Below are 24,069 nucleotides of genomic sequence, written 5' to 3' on the forward strand. Positions count from 1 at the left end.
ATGTATAATTATACAGGGTGTTTCAAAAAGAATATACGTATTTCAAATGCATATATTTATTAAACTGTAAGACATATGAATATGAAACTTTACACACATATTTACGAACCTCTCAAGTTCAGATTACAGATGTTCAATATGTCCTCCATCAGCGACACGAACAATATCACATAGATACTCAAATTCATCCCATACTCGGGCAAGCATGTCCTTCGTCACTGATGTTATGGCAGTACGGATCCGGTTCTTCAACTCTTCCAGGTTCTGTGGGAGTGGTGGTACATAAACGTTGTCTTCAACGAAACCCCACAGGAAGAAGTCACAGGGTGCCAATCCGGTGACCGTAGAGTCCAGCTGAGACATGCTAAGTCGCCAGCTCCTTGACGACCAATCCAACAGTTCGGTAGAGTTTCATTCCGATATTCATGCACTTGGCGACTCCAGTGAGGGGACATATTTGATTGATTGGTTTTGTTGAAAAATGAAGTTGTCTTCATGCAATCTTGGAAACAACCAGTTTTGTAACAGCGAGATACTGCTGACCGTTAACAGTGTTTCGATCAAAGAAGAATGGGCCATAAACAGATGATCGGGATATCGCACAAAACACATTGCCTTTGGGCGAATCTCGTACATGTTCAATGACTGCCTGTGAGTTCTGTAGGCCCCAAATTTGAATATTGTGTTTGTTCACCTGACCACTAACATGGAAAGTCGCTTCATCACTGAATAGTATGCATTGTGCAAAAGTGTTATCATTGTCAGTAGCATCAAGAATCTCGTTACAAAATGCCACACGTTTGCGTTTGTCATCAGGACGCAGAGCTTGTAACAGCTGTAACTTGTACAGCTTCATAACCAACCGACGTCTCAAAACATGCCAAATTGTTGTTGTACGCTGTTGTAACTCCCGACTGGAACGGCGGGTTGATTTTGAAAGACTTCGTTGGAAAGCAGTTTCAATTCATGCAACATTTTCTTTAGGAACACGAGGGCAGCCAGGACTCGTTCCTTTACATACACATCCTGTATCTACAAACTGTCGATTCCATCTGTGAATGTTCCACCCATTTGGAGGATCAGTTTGGTACCTCAACCTGAAACGTGTTTGCACTGTAATCACAGAATTGCACTTCGCAAACTCAAGAATACAAAATGATTTCTGCTGCAGAGTAGCCATTTTAAACATATGATGGTTACCAAGCAAACCAGAAGACAACTGACATCTAGCAGCTATTAATATAAACTTCGTTTCTCCAATAGCCAAGCCGAGGCGCAGCGATCAATAGTTTGGACAAAATAATACTTCGTAATTGTTTTTGAAACACCCTGTATTTTGGCAAATTCTGTATTACGTTTCAGGTACAATGTTAGCAACATTAATATGAATTGGAGGTGATCTTTTGCATGATTAATTTCTTCATCATGCAGTATTGGTACACTTTCCCACCTTACAGGTGACAAATAGCAAAGCTCCTGTACAGTAAGCAGAACATTGTAGTGGTAGCAGACAAAAGGAAAGAAAAATGAAGTGTATTTGTAAGACTGCATCCAAGAGGCAATTGACTTACTTAACAGGGTCATTTAAAAAGAACAGTAATTAGAGTTTGTCAGCAAGTTCATTAGATGCTGGTGCATTACAATTACTAAATATGTGTTTTCTCACATACTTTGTAAAAAAAATCCAAAATTACCTGGTCTAGCCATAAATACTGTGACAAATTGAAAAGTGGAAAAAAAAAAAAAAAAACCTAGCTCGATAGCTGCAGTCGCTTAAGGGACACTGGGACTGAAATTTCCAAATTCTATATAAACTGAGGTACAGCTTTGAAATTTTATATGCTTATGAATAGTCATAACGTAAACTACTGTGGGAAATTTGAGCATTGCAAGTGGATTAGTTCTTGAAATATTATTTTGTACATTTTCATGCGCAAATTATTCAAGATTTATAAAGGTCTGCCGCATTAAACCAATCAAGATAGTGTAACTTTTAGGGAATATTCTATTGCACTAATACAATTGGAAGAATCCTATGGATTCGTTTTTAAATTGCATTAATGAGTATGAAGAAATAATTTTTTTTCCTATCCAAGTTTTATTCTACAAAAAATCTTCGATTTTTTTAGTTTGAAAACTTTTTGCAGCCAGACCAAAAGTGCAATCCAAAAATCGATCCGCAGGTTTATAGTCATTGCAATGAAGATAATACATGCAAATTTTGAAAGCAATGTCATAAGATTTGTGATGCATGTAACATTTTGAATGCCTGAAGAAGTGAAACAGAGAAAAAAAGCAATTTTTTAAAATAATGTATTGCCAGCTGATTTCCACCGAGCAGCTAATAATCTCAAAGAAATTTCTTATTTTCTCCTACTTTTGGATTTTGGCTTACGCCACCGAGAACTTATTGTATGCATTTTACCACAGAACAGCACCAAACAATAGTAGAAAATACTCGCACACCTCAACACAATCAAACTCGAAAACAACTTGTTTGTAAACAAACAAGATTTGCACATGGTATGTACGGAAATAGTCATAAATAATGTTGAAACTAATAAATATTTCTTTAATAAGTAATCATTATCTTTGAAAATAGGTATAAAAATATACTCAATGTATTATACAAGGCCACAACACCACCTGTAATTTCCATTCAGTTTTTTCAAACTTTTGTATTTCTTGTATAGTTTACGTAGTAAAAGTGCCTACTTCCTCCACTAGAAAGCAGCACAATGCAGACGGACAGATGTAGGAGGCCTTTTCGAATTATTCCTATGAAATGACACTGAGAAATCTGCTTGAATACACCGCTAATGTGCGCTGATCATGAGTTGAACGAAAGTGGGCGTTTAAAGGACTGCAGGCCAGGCATTTAAAAGCTACGCTAGAGCCTTAAAAATGGCGGAATTTGGATAAAAACACTGCTATCTTCTCCGCAGGGGTTAGGGGTGTATTAATATGGAAAAAACCGAAAATCAATATTTTTCATATATTTTGCCAAAATTTCAGTCCCAGTGTCCCTTAAGTGCGGCCAGTATCCAGTATTCGGGTGATAGAAAGTTCGAACCCCACTGTCGGCAGCCCTGAAGATGTTTTTCCGCGGTTTACCATTTTCACACCAGGCAAATGCTGGGTCTGTACCTTAATTAAGGCCTGGGCCGCTCCTTCCCACTCTTAGCCGTTCCCTCTCCCATCGTCGCCATAAGACCTATCTGTGTCGGTGCGACGTAAAGCAACTAGCAAAAAAAAAAAATGAAAAATGCAAATATTGTGAGAAGTATTTTAATTTGCTCTTAGTATGTTGTTCTTACAGGCATTCTTTACACAAATCACCAATCACTTTTCAAAATGGTAACCTTTGGCACTGATACAGGCTCTGAGTCTTTGTGGCCACTCGTCTGCGGTGGAAAGGAGGACATCCAGGGGGAAATCCACCGCTGCTGACAATAAGGAACGCTTTAAACTTCCAATGGCGGGGTGTCTCTTCTTGCAGACGATTCCCTCAGGCACTGACTACAGACGGTAGTCCAAAGGGTGTAGGTCCGGACTGCTACTGGGCCAATTTTCAGTTGAAATGAAGTCAAGGACATGACGCTGAAGCCACCCTTGAATTGACCTAGCCTTGTGGGCTGGGGCAGAATCCTGCTGGAAAGTCCAGGGTTGGTTTTGAAACAATGTGCCACTTAAGTTCTTCACAATAGGCTCCAAAACGGTGCTCTCGTACACTCTGGCGCTGGTTTTAACATGTTTTATGCAGAAATGCAGCTGGGTGGTGCCAGAAGAACTCTCCCCCCACCAGACCATCACAGAGGAGGGATGATGGGCCCTTTGGACTTTCGGAACCTTTTTACTGGCTTCCCGAGATGATGGTGCATAAACCCTGTCGTTTTGCACATTGAAAGATTCTTCAACAGTGAATACCTTTTCGTCAGTGAAGAGGATGTTTCAATGACCATTTTGTGAGTAATGCTGCACGAGACGTCGACATTTAAGCATTCTCAGCTTCTTTAGGCATCGTCAAGGTATGTCCTGTTCGTCGGCGATAAGCCCATAGTCCAAGTTCTTCTGACAGAAGCCTTGACATTGACCTTTTTGAAATGTTCCTTTCATGGGCTATGATAGCCTGCTTCCGCACCGCATTTTTCCGAATACGAGCCGCCTCTGCCTTTTTTGCACTGGAGTCCTGACACTGCGTGGGCGACCCTCCCTTGGACGATCCTTTACAGTCCCAGTTGCAGTGAATCGCTCATTGGTTGGGTACACAAACATCCAACTGAATTTCAGATTTTTGCAGTCGTAAAAATGTTACTTGGAGATTTTCCAACTTTATGTAATGCTATTACTGCAACACGATTTTCATAATCACCTCATTCCATGTTGAAACCTGGAGCTAGATGGTTCCTCTTTCACAGACAAGTTAACAATGATTCAAGGTTAACGTGTATACACTGGTAGTTCTTTACCTGCCAAACCGGTTGTGGTGTGTGTCAAAAGTTTGTAACAATATTTATGGTTATAGGTACAGGTGCACACCAAGATTCCAATGAATACTATAGACAGAAATAAGCAAGAGTCTCTTGCATGCTCTCTACTTTTGTACAACAGAGTACAAGCTGCAAAATTGTCTGTATAAAAGAGATTACTGGTTTTCGTTACCTGGCACAATCGTGGGCTCCAATCTTTAAACCATCTATGATGCACCCTGTGTAGTATTGAGGGGTTAGTCTGACCTTTTAAAAATTACTTTTTGTTTGTTTGCAATCTTCTTCCTTTTCCACCTGTGAGGTTGTGCGTGCGAACTGCGTTGCACATGTGTATGGACTTCTTGACTGTAATGTCAGTGTTGAGGCCTTCATCTCAGAGGATCCTGGGTTCGATTCCTGGCTGGGTCGAGGATTTTAATCGTGCTAGGTTAATTCCTCTGGCTCAGGGACTGAGTGCTGTGTTTGTCCCAGCCCATGCTCTCCTCTCCTCTTCATCTTCAGACAACACACCACGCTACCAACCACCACAGAAACATGAAATAATGAATACATCCCTCTGTATACGATTGGTGTCAGGAAAAGTGTTGTTTGCAATAACTTTTTTTTCTTTGCGTTTAGGCCATCTGTGGACCACGGTGCTTGTGTTCTAGCTGTGTTTTTGCCATCGTCTGCCCCTTTTGACGTACTGGATTGTGTTCTTAGCGGCCTCTTGAGCCTTCCTGTTGGCCCGGTATTCCTTCATTTTCTCACTGAATTCTTTCCTCCGCTCCTCTGACCAATTCCCGGCTCCTTTGTGGCTAGCTGATGTAAGGGATGTTAGGAAAGGTTTAGTTTTGACCATTAAACAGTATGCATTCCTGTCAGTAATGGCGGCTTGATTAATATTAAGCTCTGCAAGATCTTTGTCCACTTGTTTGGTCCAGGGGAATCCAGTAGCTTTGCCTTTGTTAGCAACCTTGAAGATCTTATGGGAGGATTCGTTCTGTATAGGTGTCTATAGAAAGTCAGACGTTTTCTTCTGATGGCATCTATGAGGTTTTCTTGATGCTGGTAGAGCTCATTGTTGGGTTTGTACCATTGTCTTTCATCTAGTAGGATCCTTGGCCCTATTATTCTTCTCAGGAATTTCCATTCTTGCTCTTCCAGGGCTCTCAGTGGGGTCTTTTTAGTTAGGGATAGGCATTCTGCTGCGTAGAGGACTGATGGTCTGACTACTGCATTATAGTATCTCAGTTTTGCATTCTTTGATAAATGCTTTGAAGCATACAGTTTTTTCCCCAGGCATGGTAGGCCTTGTCTAATTTATTTTCCTTTGTTCAAGAGCCATCGTTTCACTTAGGTCCTTCGATATCCACTCTCCGAGGTACTTCACATTTTTAGCTCTCTTGACATGCTTTGTATCACTGACTCCCATTGTTGTAGGGGCATCTTTGATGTTGGTGATAAACTCGGTCTTTCCAATGTTGATCATGAGACCCCCTTTAGCTGCTATAGAGTGCAGTGTTTGAAGATGCATAGTGGCCTCATGCATGTCGTTTGCTAATAAAGTAAGGTCATCAGCAAAGGCCAGGCATGGAATCCTCAAGTTGTCTGCTTTAAACCCCATCCTTAATCTGGTGTTCTCAGGTAATGACCTGGTTCATTCTCTTATGATATTTTCCAGGACACAGTTAAATAATATGCATGAGATACCATATTTTATAATTATGTTTTCAAGATATCTACCTATTAAGCTTTGTGAGGGTAGCAAGAATTATGACTAAATCTGCAGATTTATTGTATTTTATTTTTTCCAGTGTTTATGAAATTGTAAATATTTTGTATTTCTTTTTTTTCTTTTTTTTCTTTTTGTAGATCCCTGCCACCACCACTCGCATTTTACTGAACCATTTCAAATGGGACAAAGAAAAACTGATGGAAAGGTTCTACGATGGAGATCAGGATCAGTTATTTTCTGAAGCTCGTGTTATCAATCCTTTTAGAAAGCCAGCTGTTATAAACAGACCGAAGGTAAAGGTAATGTCACACGTAGTGTATGCATAGGCTGTTGGCCTGTAGTCTGTAGTTTTCTGTGAATTTATTGACTTAGAAGTAGTAAGGAAATTTGGAGATGTTATACAGTAATTTCTTTAAAGGCTGATATTCTGTATTTTTATGTGGTTGTGTGGTGAAATGACCAATATGGAGAATGTTGTTTTGATAGAATCTTTCAACATGCATCTAAAGATGTAAAATACTGTATTTGGGCTTACTGTGAGATCTGTCTCACACTGCTGTACATTTTATCAAAGAGTCAGGGCAGTTATGAAATTTATTAATTTAATACAAAGGTTCGGTCTTTTCTTAGCTTTTGGCAGTAGCAACATTTAGACCACGGCACGGCTGACACAATGGTACTGGATCACTAGCTGGTATAACGCGCGCCTTTCCTCCCCAGTACATCATGGCAATTCACATTTTTGGAAGCTCTTTCTAGTGAAACTATGAGTGTAAAATGTACCTGGCATTACATGTGATGTTCAAAATGCTGTCCCTTAGCTGCCAAACATGCCCGGTGGTACCTCATATGCAAGTTTGCAAACACTCGGTGAATCTCAGCCTGTGTAATGTTCGAGATAACTTGTGCAATGTTCTCTTGTAGTTTTATCTTGTGTGAGGGTTGTTCACATACACTTTTTCCTCCAAACTCCAAACTTAGCAAACTTCCCGTATTATCTCCATAGAAATCAAAAAAGTAAATTTCCACCGTTTTGAAACCTTATATTTCCTTTAAGCAAATTAACTGTAGTACATGTTTCGTTCCTTGAGAACATCTTCAGCTACATTACTTTGCATAGGTGAAATTACAAAGAAATTTTCTTCTTCTCAAAAAACATCTTAAAAAGTACCTTGTTATGCTTAAGAACAATATTAATTTAAGAAAGATTAAAATCGTTGAAATACGTGAGGAGGGTTCAGTGGGGTAGGGAAATGGGAAGGGAAAACGGATCTACTTATGTTCCAACCTAATTTAAAAATTCTGTTCACTTGAGCAGATGTTTAAAAAAAATGTTAGTATCCAGCACTTTTGTTCACCTGTGATGTATATATTTCCTAGTTGTTTATTACTTTAAAAAGTTTTTGAAAAGTTTTTTTTTTTTTTTCAACGTGCCATTAAATCGACCGACACGAGACTGACGTATTTGAGCACCTTCAAGTACCACTGGACTGAGCCAGGATTGGACCTGCCCGGTTGGGGTCACGAGGCCAGTGCCTCAACCGTCTGAGCCACTCAGCCCAGCATATATTGTTTCACGGAAAAAAGGTAGACCCTATAATTCTGTGAGCTCTTATTGCGCACCAAACTCCTATGTTTACATCGTGAAGTAACAAGTGAGTTGGCCGCGCGGTGAGGGTCGTGCCGCTGTGAGCATGCATTTGGGAGATGGTGGGTTTGAACCCCACTGTAGGCAGCCCTGAAAATGGTTTTCCATGGATTCCCATTTTCACACCAGGCAAATGCTGGAGCTGTTCCTTAATTAAGACCTTGGCTGCTTCCTTCCCACTCCTAAAAAAATTTTAAAACCTTGAAAGTTGACGAACATACAGCTGATGTGGATTGTTTGCACTCCAGTAGCGAATGTTTTGACTATTTACATAAGCCACTTAAGTGCATCCATGCCTCATCACTAAAAAGTGCTATTTCTGGGTCGACATACCCATCATGAACTGACTGAAGCAAACAGTTACAGTACTGGACCCTAGTGAAACTGTTCGATCCTATTAACTGTTGGGCAGTGGATGAATTTGTACGATTTGGCTTTCAACAGTTTTGTTGCTTTGTGGGCTTTACAGCGAGATGTGACAGATTTTGTTGAGGTTCTTACTGAGAGAGCTGCTATTTCATCTAGCACTTCCTCTGTTAAAACATTTTGTTTTATGCATGTTTTCTTATTAAAAATGGACCTGGTGGTGCTATACTTCTTCACTAAATTATGTACTGTATTCCTATGGGGAGGAAGGATGCCAGGAAATTTGGAAATGAATCTAAAGCGGCACACACTAAGTGAAGAATGCTTTGCATAACACAACACGAATACATGCTGTTCTACTATATTCATCACTCATTAAACACACATACGGAAACTATGTTCAATGAAAGCTAACACATTGAATACACTACCAACACCATAGATGTTACATTAAACTATTGCGGTGAAGTCTCGGGACTTATCATTACTGCGTTACATTACTTCAGCCATACACAAAGCAATATATATCTTGACAAATGAGTCGCTCGTCCGTGCTATAGTGTTCCACATAGCTCCCAAGATGCTCGCCAAAAACTAAAAAAGGGCGCTGTGTAATGCAGAATAACATCCCACAGTTCTGTAACAAGAGTGATAGTGGCTGCAAATGTCTCAACATACATGAAAGTTTCCAAATAAATCTGTGTGAAAGCACTGCCATTGTATTATCAATCATGTAGGAGCACAGATTCCAGCATACAATACTTGGATTATCTTTCAGTGCCAAATTCCACATTTTGTATAAGAAACAACTTTGGAGCCGATGTTATGCTCCTTTAATAAACAACAAGCATCTTCATCATCAAGAAACACCTTTCTTGTGAATTAGGTAGGAATAAGGAGGGCCTAGTATGGTTTTAAAACCAAATATCAAGTATCATGGAATCAGTTGAAACTGAGAGGACCAAGCGCGATAGCTGCAGTCACTTAAGTGTATCCAGTATTCCGGAGATAGTGGGTTCGAGCCCCACTGTCGGCAGCCCTGAGGATGGTTTTCCGTGGTTTCCCATTTTCACACCAGGTAAATGCTGGGGCTGGACATTAATTAAGGCCACAGCTGCTTCCTTCCCAGTCCTAGCCCTTTCCTGTCCCGTCGTCACCATAAGACCTATCTGTGTCGAAGCGACCTAAAGCCAATAGCAAAAAAGAGAAAAGAAACTGGGAGGAAGTCTCATCTCTGCCCATCACCGTTCCTAGTATACGTTTATCTTATACCCTTCCATCTGTAAGTCTCCGATCTGATTGATATTTGGTATGACGACTTCAGTAGGAATGCTTTATTCGGCCATATCAAAATTAGATGCCTATTCTTATATTTAGCACCTGTTTTGGGGTGTCAAAGATTTCTCATTTAAGCACCACATAGACAGGAGTGAGTGACAGCAAGCAGGTAGAGGCAGCACAGCTGGCCAGTTTGTGTGTCACGCTCTCCCTCTTTCTCTCTTGCACAAAATTACTACCCCAATCCTACCTGCTTTCGGCTGCTCACTCCTGTCTACGTGGTGCTTAAATGAGCAAATTTCGACAACCCAAAACAGGTGTTAAATACACGACTAGCATCTAATTTTGATATGGCTGAAAAAAGAATTCCTACTGAAGTCATTGTACTCAATCTCAATCAGATTGGAGACTCAGTTGGAATAGTTTCCACGCTGGTGCCATTAAAAGCATCACTTTCTGATAATAAATCACCAAACAATAAGAGACCAATCCCAATCCATCTCACTCCAATAAAATACTAATCAATCTATTAATCAATACTGATCTGCATTTAGGGCAGTCGCCCAGGTAGCAGATTCCTTATCTGTTGTTTTCCTAGCAGTTTCTTAAACGATTTCAAAGAAGTTATTCCAATCCCTAACTCCCCTTCGTATAAAAGAATATTTGCCCCAATTTGTCCTCTTGACTTCCAACTTTGCCGGGCTGAGTGGCTCAGACGGTTGAGGCGCTGGCCTTCTGACCCCAACTTGGCATCCCCCTGTGGGTGGGGGCAGTAGAATAACACCCACGGTATCCCCTGCCTGTCGTAAGAGGCGACTAATAGGGGCCTCAGGGGCTCTGAACTTTGGAGCGTGGGTTAGCGACCACGGTGCCCTCAGCTGAGTCCTGACATTGCTTCCACTTACTTGTGCCAGGCTCCTCACTTTCATCTATCCTATCCGACCGCCCTTGGTCAACAATTGTTCTTTTCTGACCCCGACGCTATTAGGTTTGCGAGGGCTAGGGAGCCTTTCATTTTCAAGCCCTTCGTGGCCCTTGTCTTCCTTTGGCCGATACCTTCATTTTTTGAAGTGTCAGGCCCCTTCCATTGTTTCTCTCTGATTAGTGTTATATAGAGGATGGTTGCCCAGTTGTACTTCCTCTTAAAACAATCACCACCACCACCACCCCAACTTGGCAGATTTGATCCTGGCTCTGTCCGTTGGTATTTGAAGGTGCTCAAATACTTCAGCCTCGTGTCGGTAGATTTACTGGCACTCAAAAGAACTCCTGTGGGACTAAATTCCGGCACCTCGGCATCTCCAAAAACTGTAAAAGAGAAGTTTCTGGGACGTGAAGTAAATAACATTATTATTATTATTATTATTATTATTATTATTATTATTATTATTATTATTATTATTATTATTATTATTATTATTATTGAATTCCAAATTTATCTTCATACTGTGAGCTTTCCTACTTTTAAAGACACCACTCAAACTTATTCTTCTACTAATGTCATTCCACGCCATCTCTCCGCTGAGAGCTGGGAATATACCACTTACACATTAAAATTCTCATGTTGGGTCCGTATTGAAATGTACGTAAATACAAAGTATGATACATTTTATAATTAGATAATAAGATTTAATTCTTAATTTACTAGATCTCTTTGTATTGAAAATTAACAAACTTTGTATTTACATGCCATGCTCGCCTTCTCCCAATTCTTCCTAGCCCAAACTTTGCAACATTTTTGTAACGCTACTCTTTTGTCGGAAATCACCCGGAACAAATCGAGCTGCTTTTCTTTGGATTTTTTCCAGTTCTTGAATCAGGTAATCCTAATTAAAATAAAAATCTTTAAGGTTCCACGTTGTTCAATACAAATACACTGTTGTTAGATGACTTTTTACAACATATATTTTATTGCAGTACTAGTTTCGGCGCTCTATTAAGGCACCATCATCAGCTGCGCAATAAGTAGAGAATACTTGAAGATACATCAATACAAAACAACATACTGATATACTTAACTCCTTAATTTCTATCTAATGGTAAGTTTAAAACTCTAAGTTACAAGCAAGATAACCCTTGTGAGTCGAAATTGTAAGATGAAGTTCCTCACGTTTAATCAGGTAATCCTGTTGAGGGTCCCATACACTGGAACCATACTCTAGTTGGGGTCTTACCGGAGCCTTACATGCCTTCTCCTTTACATCCTTACTACAACCCCTGAACACCCTCATAACCATGTGCAGAGATCTGTAGCCTTTATTTACAATCTAATTTATGTGATTACCCCAATGAAGATCTTTCCTTATATTAACACCTAGATACTTACAATGATCGCCAAAAGGAATTTTCACCCCATCAACGCAGTAATTAAAACTGAGAGGACTTTTTCCTATTTGTGAAACTCTCAACCTGACTTTTAACCTCGTTTATCATCATACCATTGCCCACCGTCCATCTCGCAATACTATAGAGGTCACGTTGCAGTTGCTCACAATCTATTAACTTATCTATTACTCTATACAGAATAACATCAACTGCAAAAAACCTTACCTCTGATTCCACTTGTTTACTCATATCATTTATATATATATAAGAAAACATAAAGGTCCGATAATACTGCCTTGAGGAATTCCCCTCTTAATTATTACAGGGTCAGATAAAGCTTCGCCTACTCTAATTCCCTGAGATCTATTTTCTAGAAATATAGCAACCCATTCAGTCACTCCTTTGTCTAGTCCAATTGCACTCATTTTTGCCAGTAGTCTCCCATGATCCATCCTATCAAATCCTTTAGACAGGTCAATCGTGATACCTTCCATTTGACCTCCTGAATCCAAGATATGTGCCATATCTTGCTGGAATCCTACAAGTTGAGCTTCAGTGGAATAACATTTCCTAAAACCTAACTGCCTTCTATTGAACCAGTTATTAATTTAGCAAACATGTCTAATATAATCAGAAAGAATGCCTTCCCAAAGCTTACATACAATGCATGTCAAACTTACTGGCCTGTAATTTTCAGCTTTATGTCTATCACCCTTTCCTTTATACACAGGGGCTACTATAGCAACTCTCCATTCATTTGTTATAGCTCCTTCAACCAAACAATAATCAGATAAGTACTTCAGCTATGGTACAATATCCTAACCCATTGTCTTTAGTATATCCCCAGAAATCTGATCAATTCCAGTCGCTTTTCTAGTTTTCAACTTTTGTATCTTACTGTAAATGTCATTGTTATCATATATAAATGTTAATACTTCTTTAGCATTAGTCTCCTCTGTCTGGACATTATCCTTGTAACCAACAATATTTACATACTGCTGACTGAATACTTCTGCGTTTTCAAGATCCTCACATACACACTCCGCTTGTTCATTAATTATTCCTGGCATGTCCTTCTTGGAACCTGTTTCTGCATTAAAATACCTATACATACCTTTCCATTTTTCACTGAAATTTGTATGAATGCCAATTAAGCTTGCCATCATGTTATCCTTAGCTGCCTTGTTTGCTAGATTCAATTTCCTAGTAAGTTCCTTTAAATTTTTCCTTTTCTAACAGTATTTCTTTCCAATCTGCACCTCCTTAGTCTATTTCTCTATTATAATAAGGTGTGCTGGGCTGAGTGGCTGCGACGGTTAAGGCGCTGGCCTTCTGACCCCAACTTGGCAGGTTCGATCCTGGCTCAGTCCGGTGGTATTTGAAGGTGCTCAAATACGTCAGCCTCATGTCGGTAGATTTACTGGCACGTAAAAGAACTCCTGCGGGACTAAATTCTGGCACCTCGGCGTCTCCAAAAACCGTAAAAGAGTAGTTAGTGGGACGTAAAATAAATAACATTATTATTATAATAAGGTGGGTCTTTACCATTCTTTACCACCTTTAAAGGTACAAACCTGTTTTCACATTCCTCAACAATTGCTTTAAACCCATCCCAGAGTCTGTTTACATTTTTATTTACCGTTTTCCACCGGTCATAGTTACTTTTTAGAAACTGCCTCATGCCTGCCTTATCAGCCATATGGTACTACTAATAGTCCTACTTTAAGATCTTCCTTTCTATCACATTTATTTTTTAACTACGACAAAAACAGCTTCATGATTACTAATACCCTGAATTACTTCGTTTTCTCTATAGAGCTCATCTGGTTTTACCAGCACCAAATCCAGGATATTTTTCCCTCTAGTAGGTTCCATCACATTCTTATTTGCCATTTGTTGGTCATGCTTCCTGTTGTTCACATTTCCTTCCCAATTGACATTTGGTAAATTCAGATCTCCCGCTACAATTACATTCCATTCCATGTGGTTTCCCACATACCTTATCTTATCAAATAATTCTGAATCCGTGTCAGCGCTACCCTTTCCCGGTCTGTACACTCCAAATATATAGAGTTGCCTATTATCTTTAGAAACGAGCCTTACACCTAGAATTTCATGTTTTTCATCTTTAACTTTTTCGTAGTTTACAAATTATTCTTTCACCAGAATGAATACTCCCTCTCCCACCATTCCTATCCTTTCTCTACGATACACACTCCAGTTCCGTGAGAAAATTTCTGCATCCATTATATCACTTCTCAGCCATGATGCAACTCCTAATACAATATCTGATTTCCATTATCACCGCTCCCTAGGCCACCCCGTTTCCCTGAATGTACCTCCCTATTACCCTTCCAAACAAATTTCTTAACTTATACGTACCACTGCGGTTTAAGTGAAGGCCATCTGAGCGCAGATCCTTATCTTCTACCCACCCATTAGGATCTAGAAATTTCACTCCCAGTTTCCCACATACCCACTCCAGAGTCTCATTTAAATCCCCTATCACCCTCCAGTCAGTATCCCTCCTAGACAGAATTCTACTGATAACAATCTCCGCTTTCTTAAACTCCACCCATGCTGCATTTACCAGATCCTACACATCTCCAACAATGTTGGTACTTATATCAGCTTGCCTTACATTGTTGGTACCAACGTGGAACACTACCACCTTCTCCTTCCCCTCCTCCCTCTCTTCTACTTTTCTCAACATCTGCCTCAACCTAATTCCTGGTTAACACTCTACCTTGGTTCCCTTCCTTCCATACTTTTTCCCCACATGTCTAACGATGGAATCCCCCATGACCAGAGCCTCAACCTTATCCACCTCATTTGATCCCAGCCCCTCCTGGTCAGCCCTATCTTTCCTGATAGCTGCAGAGACTACCTCCTCCTCCCTTTTCTCCTTCCCATGACCCTGTTCCACCTGTCTTTTCCTATCCTCTACTCTACATTTCCCTTTCCTACCTTTTCCCTTCCTCCTACTTCCACACATCTCAGCAACAGTTCCTTGTTCCTCATCTTCCCTCTTTGTTCTACCTGGAGTGACTCGTGCCAATTTCACACAGACACCTGTCCTGAATTCTGATCCTGAATAGAGCCCTGAGCCTGCAATCTCCTTCCCCTTAGAACATTAGACTACCTGTCTTCTACAACCCCCCCCTTTCCTTCCCCTCCCTCTTGTACACCTACTGTAACCTGTACATTGTTTGAGAGAGGCCTATGTTCCTTCCTGTCATCTGTGAGAATCCTAATTATCTCCCTCAAACTCTCCAACTCCTCCCTCATACCTCCCAATGCCTCGCCACACCAACAGTTCCTACACTTGCACTCCTTAGCCATTCTTTATGGAAAAAATGAAAAGAAAAGGAAAAATAAAATAACTTATGTGCAAAAAAGAAATGAAAGGAGGGATATATTGTCTGGGATAGTACTCAAAGATCACACAACAATAAGGTAATTAATATACAACTAGACTACAATACTACTTAGTCGTACTCTATTTTTATCCTACTACACCCTAACAGGATAAAAACTGCTGTTAATTACTGAATACCGAAAGCAATACACAAGAATTAACACAATTCTAAACTGCAATTAAGCCTATCCTAATTAAAACAACAGAATTTTAGTAAGAGTTTCTTGGGATACCTCTACTATTGAAATAACAATAAATTAATTTATTAATTTGTCCACCTAATCAATACAATAAATAATGTCTTTGTTGAATTACATTGACATGTTAATTAAAAATGGTACATGTTTCGCCATATATATAGGCATCATCAGCCATGGGTTTAAACTTGAAAAAAAAAAAAAAAAAAACAGGCACCTGATTTACATATAAATAAGATAAAAATAATTTATAAAAAGCCTTGAATACACTTGAAAGAAAATTGACATGTGATAAATGACTAGTACAATGTTGGTTTTAAAGACAAAGTTATGAGTGAGAAGTTTAAAATTGGGGAAAGTATTTACGATAGTAACATTAGAAGACTATTAATATGAGTAAAATGAATAAACAGACAGTGTATTATTGACAAGTGGTAAAATTGCTGTAAAATGATGTTGACCGACTAGCGGTTGAAACTAGATAATAATGAAAATGACGATCGGACTCGTATTTTTAAAACATAATGTTGAATAAAATAAAGTTGAGAGATGGTCAATTGACCTGTGATTACGTAAGTTAAAAGTCAAGAGTCAATGGCATATGGTGATGTGGTTCACTTTGATGAAGAAGTACAAGGTTGTCGTTGAAGGTTAATATACAATGTTTGTATTGGACCTCTATATACCATCTCATTTGATATGATGTTAAAACTTTGTTGAGAATATTGGTTTGTTGACAAACTGGTCGAAGAGGCAATGTGTCAGTAGAATGTAGCTAACGTGTTGAATGTTGGATCAGAAGTAAAATCTGTAAAAGGAAACCAAAAGCGTGGTGTTAATTGTATGAAAGTATCGTAATAAAATTTTAGGTGGAAATCGTGTGCACTTACCACTTGACGATAACTTGTTATGTTATGAGCTAAAAGTTATTGACGACTGTTGAGCTCTTACTACGAGTGTTATAGCTATAGGTTTGAATTAGAGGGGAATCTGTTTGCTCAGGTGTGACTATGGGCTTGTTTGTAGTACTTGTAGGGGAGCTGCCATTGATGGGCAAGAAAGAAGAAAGTATATTGCTGCGCGTATTGTAGCGGTGGGATGCCGTTGGAGGGAGCGGTATTAGAGTGTGTGTAGCTATAAGTCTATTGGTTGTACTTGAATGGGCGGTACTAGCGGTTGGGGGAGGGGAGTGGAGTGTATTAGTTACAGAGGAGGTGGGAGTGCTTATTAATTTATGGTTGAAAATTTTTAAGAATATATTGGTGAGGGGAATTGATTCTTGTAATAGTAATAAAAGCTGTTCGTACAAGGTGCTTTTTTTTATCAATGATGTTGTTTAAATTCTTACCTTTGTTAAACTGCTGGTCGAGGAATATGAATAAATTCTCATATTCTGTCATGAGTTTACTTTTTCCATTCTTTTGAGGATATGGTCCCGTTCTATTGTAGTGAATTTATGCGTGTGATTTGATTTGATTTGATTTGATTTGATTTTAACGACGGTATTGTAATGCGGAAGATGTAGTAACATTTTTATTAGGTTGGTAAAAAGGTTACTGAAAATATAGTGAAATTTAGCGCGGTGGTATACGTGTTCCCTGGTGTTTTCGTTTGTTTAGCTCTGTTCCTTTTGAAATTGTATTACTAGAATCCAATATCAAACTCTTATTAAGCTATAATGTGGAAGTCCAGGTCAAAAACAGAATTAGGACTGAAATATACACATACGAAGAAATGTTAAAATTAATTAACAGTATAATGAAACTGAAACTGTTATAGAAAATAAAAAGACTGATAATGTAACCTGGACGCACAAGTTAAGATTCAGGTTATGTATCTTTTTTGTCTAGTACTATTTACGAGGTTGCGCGTGACGACAAAAGTAAATTTTATATTCGTAATTAATGCCACTGATGTAGCGTGGGATCATTAATTTTATTATTAATTCAATTTATTGTTTGCTCAGTGAATAAGTAGTTAGTTTCTTTCTTTTCAATACAATGTGAGAATAGCAACTGGCAAGCATTTATCTCAGTTTAGCGTAAATACTTTTGTAGCAAGTTATGAAGTAAAAGAAATATAACCTCCTTAACATCCTCATTCGACGGACGAATCGTCACGAACAACTTCGTATACCTATACTCCATATGTGAGTCGCGGATAGATTTGGAATAGAATCCACGCTTTTGACACGCATATTAATGATTAGGAAATGTGTATTATCACCTCTAGTACCCTACCGACTACCATGTACAAGTTTTAAAAATGTTAGACTATTGGGACTGGAACCCATGAAAAACTGCTTAGCAGCAAACTATGCTGCCCTAACGACCACGGCTACCCATGAAGCATACAGTTGACTGCTTGTGCGCTACTGATACACTCAGTAGCAACAACTTGCTAGCTTGGGAAATCTTTAAGAATTCTGTGATAGCTGGACGGAAAGCATGACATACTTTATAAATATATACATAAATTACATTGTAACAACTGAATTTCACACAGCATCATGCAGATGTAGATTTATTTTGATGGGTAGCCATCTTGATTCTTTACAGTAGCGTCCCCGATAAGAGCGAAGTCCCAGATAAGAGCGTTGACAGCCTTTCCAACTTCAGCATAGCTATACTCGAGAATATTTTCCCAGATTGCACATAAACGAAAATCGTAGTACGCGGTTTCAACCGAACTTCCAGATAAATGTCCAAACTGCCAAATAAATTTATACCGCGCTTTTATCTGGCTGTCGTAGTACAGGCCCTAAGTAAAATCAAAATTGATGAATGGTTAAAATTACTCAGTTTCATAGTAAACAACAATTACTTCACCTTCAATAAGAAAATATACAAACAGGGAAGTTTAGCGATGGGAGACCCGTTATCTGGAATATTAGCTGATATATACTTAGATAATCTCGAACACAGTAAAATAATTAATAACATCAACGGACTCTGTTTTTGGCATCGCTATGTCGATGATACCACAGCAATCATAGATAAACAAATCAACAACAGTGATAACTAGGGCCCGGATTTTTAGGTGGCATAAAATTTCATTTTAGGTTTTTTGTATTCTTAAAATAGGTTATTTTAGGTTTTGTCTCCAGGCAGCAATATTTTTTGGTTTTGGTACTTCTGTAAAATTTATTTATGTACTTATTTCACAAAAGTTTACATTGTCATATTCATAAAAAATACACAGAGAATACACTGTACTGTATCCTTTGTAAGTTATTTTTTGGCATTGCAGTAAATAACGTACATACCCAAATTGTCTGGCGTAAATGATTTCCTGTTGTCACGTAACACATTCTCATATGACGAAAAAGTTCTTTCAACGGAACACAACGTCATTGGAGCGTAGTACATAGATGCTAATGCATGAGGTTGTAGGGGTAATTTTCCTGAATAATTTTCTGCCTGTAATACTGAATTGATAACTTTCAAATCTTCAAAACCAGGATTGCGTTGAAGAATCTTCTGTAGCTTCGAAGAACATGCCACTCACAATGTCCCAGGTATTTCCCTTCTGGAAACATTGCCAATGATATCCAGGGAATCAGGTTGCACCTTCCAACTGGAGAACAGCTTCTGGTATAAAACAAAAATGTGTCTTAATATATGCTAGGGAAGCGACGAGGGTCGGGCACTCGAGCGATTTCTTGGCCTTTGCGATGCAGGAAGCTTCTGTTTCATCCAAAACATTTTAATTCCTTCTAGGTGCTCAGCATAGTAAATAGCAGCAGACAACCAAGTTCCCCAGCGGGTAAGTATCGGCTCAGGTGGAAGAGGTGTTGTTGGTAGTTTCTCTTCGAACAACTGTATACGTGTTGGGGCTTTGAGGAAAACTTTGACTGAAGAAACCACACTGTTGACGTCACTGAAGTTGCTTCTAATCTTCTCCGCAAGGTGGTGCGGGGCATTGGCCAAGCACGTAACGTGTAGCATGCTCGGGTAGAAGGACTGTAGAACCTGCCCTACCTTCAACATGTAAGCAGCACTGTCTGTCACTAACAAAAGCATCCCTCACAGAGCAGGCTATTGTGCTGTTGTTAGTTTGTTCTATTTCTTTACACAGAATTAGATGAGCGTTACCTGGTTCGTTTTGATCCAGCTTACCTACTACCACATTCACAATGAAGCGACCGCAACTGTCAGATGTTTCATCGACAGAACACCAAATATAGCGATCGCCTATATCTTCTCTTATTTCATCTAATGTCTTCTGGTAAACAGGATGCAAATAATTCTTCCTTAAAGTGGATTTATTAGGTATACTGCAGCCGCTGATGTCTCCTAAGAATGTTTTCATGGGCAGGTTACTTAGCACGTTACATGGGACGTTTGCAGACACCAACGCCTGACATAGGCGAAAGATAAAGTTATCTTCAGGCTTGCCAACTGTGGAAGAAATAAACGTTTGCTTACTGTTGCTGCTGGACTTATTTCTCTTCGCTACGCTAGCTATGTGAGCCGCTGCAGATTTATGCTGCTCAAGATGGGATTTCTGCTCACATTTAACCTGAAATGAAGAATCCAAAGTACTCTTCAGTAAGCGAGCTAGGGTATTGCAATGCAGGTTTTAGATAAGTTACGGGAAACTTACTTCTTTGGAGCATGCCTGATAGAAGACTACTCGACCGTCTGTAGTGAAGTGTCCATCTGTAGCAATCCATTTTCTCAATAAGTACGATTTAGGCATAGTTTTGCTATACAGCATTTACTGTTAGAAAATACTGCAGGAACCAGTCACCACACACTGGCGGCTATACTCTCTATGGACGACTGGAGGCGAAACTGTTTACGTTCCTCCTGACCTATCAGATGCATCAAAGAGCCACTAGATGTCACATATCTAGTGGGAAACATAGGATATGCTGCATTTAACGGTAGTAACGTCAACTATCTCCGTCCTACTGCTTGTAATTGGGCTGGAAATAATTTTACAATGCAGGGAAAATACCATTCTTTATTTGAAGAAGGTAAAACAGCTATTTAGGTAATTTTAGGTGTCAACCCCTCATTTAGGTTTTTTTAGGTGCAATGAAATTCACATATTCTGCTCCAGGAAGTGTGAAACGAACCAATATATAGAAATTTGTGAATTAAATAGCGAGGAAAAAAAATAGGTTAAAACCTAAAAATTCGGGCCCTAGTGATAACTTATCATTTCTTAACAATTTTTATAATAATATTAAATTCACTAAAGAAGATGAGATCAATAACTCTTTAAACTTCCTAGACATCACAACCACACGAGTATCAAACAAGTTTGACTTCCAAATATACAAAAAACCCACCTTTTCTCCAGCTACCATAAAAAATTATTCATTTCATCCCAACTCAAATAAAAAAGCCACTTGTCACAGTCTAATATATAGGGCATTAAAAATCCCTATGTCTTCTAGTTATTTAAAAAAAGAATTACAATTCATTAAAGAAATAGCTGAATTCAATGGATTTAATACTGATATTATTAATAAAATCAACAAAACTAAATTAAAACTAGCTACAAATTTAACTCCATTAAAACCCGTCAAACCAAAATACGCTAAATTCACGTTCACTAACCATAGTATACATCCAATTACCAATCCCTTAACGAAGTACGATGTAAAAATAGCCTATACTACAAAAAACACTAATTGTAACTTATTCTTTTATCATAACTCTATTAACATCACCAATAATCGTTATTCTGGATCAGGCGTATACAGATTAAAATGCTCTACATATAATTTTTCTTATGTTGGCCAAACTGGCCACAGCTTTTTAACAAGATACGTCAAACATTACAATACACTAAGACACAATAAATTCCCTGCAATGGCCAGTCACATGAGAGACACAGAGCATAAATTCACTACAATAGAACAGGACCATATCCTCAAAAGAATGGAAAAAAGTAAACTCATGACAGAATACGAGAATTTATTCATATTCCTCGACCAGCAGTTTAACAAAGATAAGAATTTAAACAATATCATTGATTAAAAAAGCCCCTTGTACGAACAGCTTTTATTACTATTACAAGAATCAGTTCCCTTCACCAATTTATTCTTTAAAATTTTCAACCTTAAATTAATGAGCACTCCCACCTCCTCTATAACTAATACGATCCCCTGCCTTCTTCCAAGCGCTAGTACCTCCCATTCAAGTACAACCAATAGACCTATAGCTACACCCACTCTAATACCGCTCCCTCCAATGGCATCCCACCGCTACAATACGCGCAGCAATATACTTTCTTCTTTCTCGCCCACCAATAGCGGCTCCCCTACAAGTACTACAAACAAGCCCATAGTCACACCTGCGCAAACAGATTCCCCTCCAATTCAAACCTACAGCTATAACACTCGTAAGAGCTCAACAGTCATCAATAACTTTTAGCTCATAACATGAGAAGTTACCCTCGCCATCGTCAGATGGTAAATGCACACGATTTCCACCTAAAATTTTATTACGATACTTTCATACAATTAACACCACGCTTTTGGTTTCCTTTTACAGATTTTACTTCTGATCCAACATTCAACTGACACATTGCCTCTTCGACCAGCTTGTCAACAAACCAATATTCTCAACAACGTTTTAACATCATATCAAATGAGATGGTATATAGAGGTCCAATACAAACATTGTATATTAACCTTCAACGACAACCTTGTACTTCTTCATCAAAGTGAACCACATCATCATATGCCATTGACTTTTGACTTTTAACTTACGTAATCACAGGTCACCTGACCATCTCTCAACTTTATTTTATTCAACATTGTGTTTTAAAAATATGATTGCGATCGTCATTTTCATTATCTAGTTCCAACCGCTAGTCGGTCAACATCATTTTACAGCAATTTTACCACTTGTCTATAATACACTGTCTGTTTATTCATTTTACTCATATTAATAGTCTTCTAATGATACTATTGTAAATACTTTCCCCAATTTTAAACTTCTCACTAATAACTTTGTCTTTAAACCAACATTGTACTAGTCATTTATCACATGTCAATTTTCTTTCAAGTCTCTTCAAGGCGTTTTATAAATTTGTTTTATCTTACTTATATGTACATCAAGTGCCTGTTTTTTTTTCAAGTTTAAAACCATGGCTAATGATGCCTATATGTAAGGCAAAACATGTACCATTTTTAATAAACATGTCAGTGTAATTCAACAAATAAAAGATTTATTGTATTGATTAGGTGGACAAATTAATAAATTAATTTATTGTTTGTATTTCAATCATCATCAGTACGGATCAAAAATGATATCACTTTTAATACCTCTACTATACCGGTACTACACAAATATTTTACAATAATAAAATAATCACGCTAAATTCTAATAAGATATTACTCGTATACTACTGTACAGTATACTACAGTAATTTTAAACTATGTTCATATGTATCCGAATTACAATACCGGTACCGTATGTCACTACTGAACACAAACAGAAATGAAAATTGCAAGTTTGAAATTTGCAAGAACTACTGTACTCGAAAGATTACCAAGAAAGCTAAATGCTTAGAAAGATTATTAGTACTATGCAGGCAAGATACGGTACTATCTAAATATACTGTATCTACACTACAATTCTCAGCTGAAATGTGGTTAACCGAGCTCGATAGCTGCAGTTGCTTAAGTGCGGCCAGTATCCAGTATTCGGGAGATAGTAGGTCCGAACCCCACTGTCGGCAGCCCTGAAAGTGGTTTTCCGTGGTTTCCCATTCTCACACCAGGCAAATGTTGGGGCTGTACCTTAATTAAGGCCAAGGCCGCTTCCTTTCCACTCCTAGCCCTTCCCTGTCCCATCGTCGCCATAAGACCTATCTGTGTCGGTGTGACGTAAAGCATCTAGCAAAAAAAAAAGAAAAGAAATGTGCTTATGTGATTTTTTACCGCTGGTGGATTACAATTATTTTCTCTACTACGTGGGACGGAGAATAAGTGTCCTTAAATGCTGCAAAATAAGAGTTTGAAATTTGTTCTAATAATCAAAAACATTATTGACAATACAAACATTAACAATAAAATAATAAACTGATTAATTGCCAGATCACAATATATGTATACACATGCTCCTCACTATGTATGAATTCTCCTGCCCATTGCATTGGTATTAACTGAATATGAGCAGTTTCCTTCACTGAAGTTTCCTGTAGCATCTTATTGTTTTATATTTAATATTTTACAAATATTTTAATGTCTTTCTTCCTTTTTCTCCTCGTAACATTATAGCCTCCTAGGAGAACATCAGCGACTGGCACTGAAGAATGCGAAATATGCTTTATGGTTCTTCCATCCTCGGTGAGTATTTTATGGTATTTTTAGAGAAATGTGTGTGTGGTTAAAGCATGGCTAGTAACTCACCAGTTCGATCTCCAATATTTAGATGATGACTGGCCTGGAGTGTGGGCATCGGTTCTGCACTCAATGCTGGGGAGAGTACCTCACTACCAAGATTATGGAAGAAGGTGTAGGCCAGACAATTGCATGTGCTGCTCATGGTTGTGACATCCTTGTGGATGATGCCACAGTCATGAGGCTTGTACGAGATTCTAAAGTGAAACTCAAGTACCAGCACCTAATCACCAACAGTTTTGTTGAGGTAAGTAACTGAATCAAC

General features: G+C 38.6%; 1 protein-coding gene across 2 annotated transcripts in view; it reads left to right on the top strand.

The window, feature by feature from the left end:
• ari-1 (E3 ubiquitin-protein ligase ariadne-1) overlaps positions 1–24,069 on the top strand; it is a 199,584-nt gene that overhangs the window by 41,929 nt on the left and 133,586 nt on the right. The window contains exons 2-4 of one of the 2 annotated variants that reach the window (XM_067137091.2): positions 6,345–6,506; positions 23,682–23,750; positions 23,836–24,051. In XM_067137091.2, coding sequence (XP_066993192.1) covers positions 6,345–6,506; positions 23,682–23,750; positions 23,836–24,051 — 447 coding nt within the window. The remainder of the gene's footprint in view (positions 1–6,344; positions 6,507–23,681; positions 23,751–23,835; positions 24,052–24,069) is intronic. The other variant, XM_067137092.2, reaches the window with a different exon arrangement.

This window comes from Anabrus simplex, chromosome 1 (assembly GCF_040414725.1).
Source record: "Anabrus simplex isolate iqAnaSimp1 chromosome 1, ASM4041472v1, whole genome shotgun sequence".
Taxonomy (NCBI): Eukaryota; Metazoa; Arthropoda; class Insecta; order Orthoptera; family Tettigoniidae; genus Anabrus; species Anabrus simplex.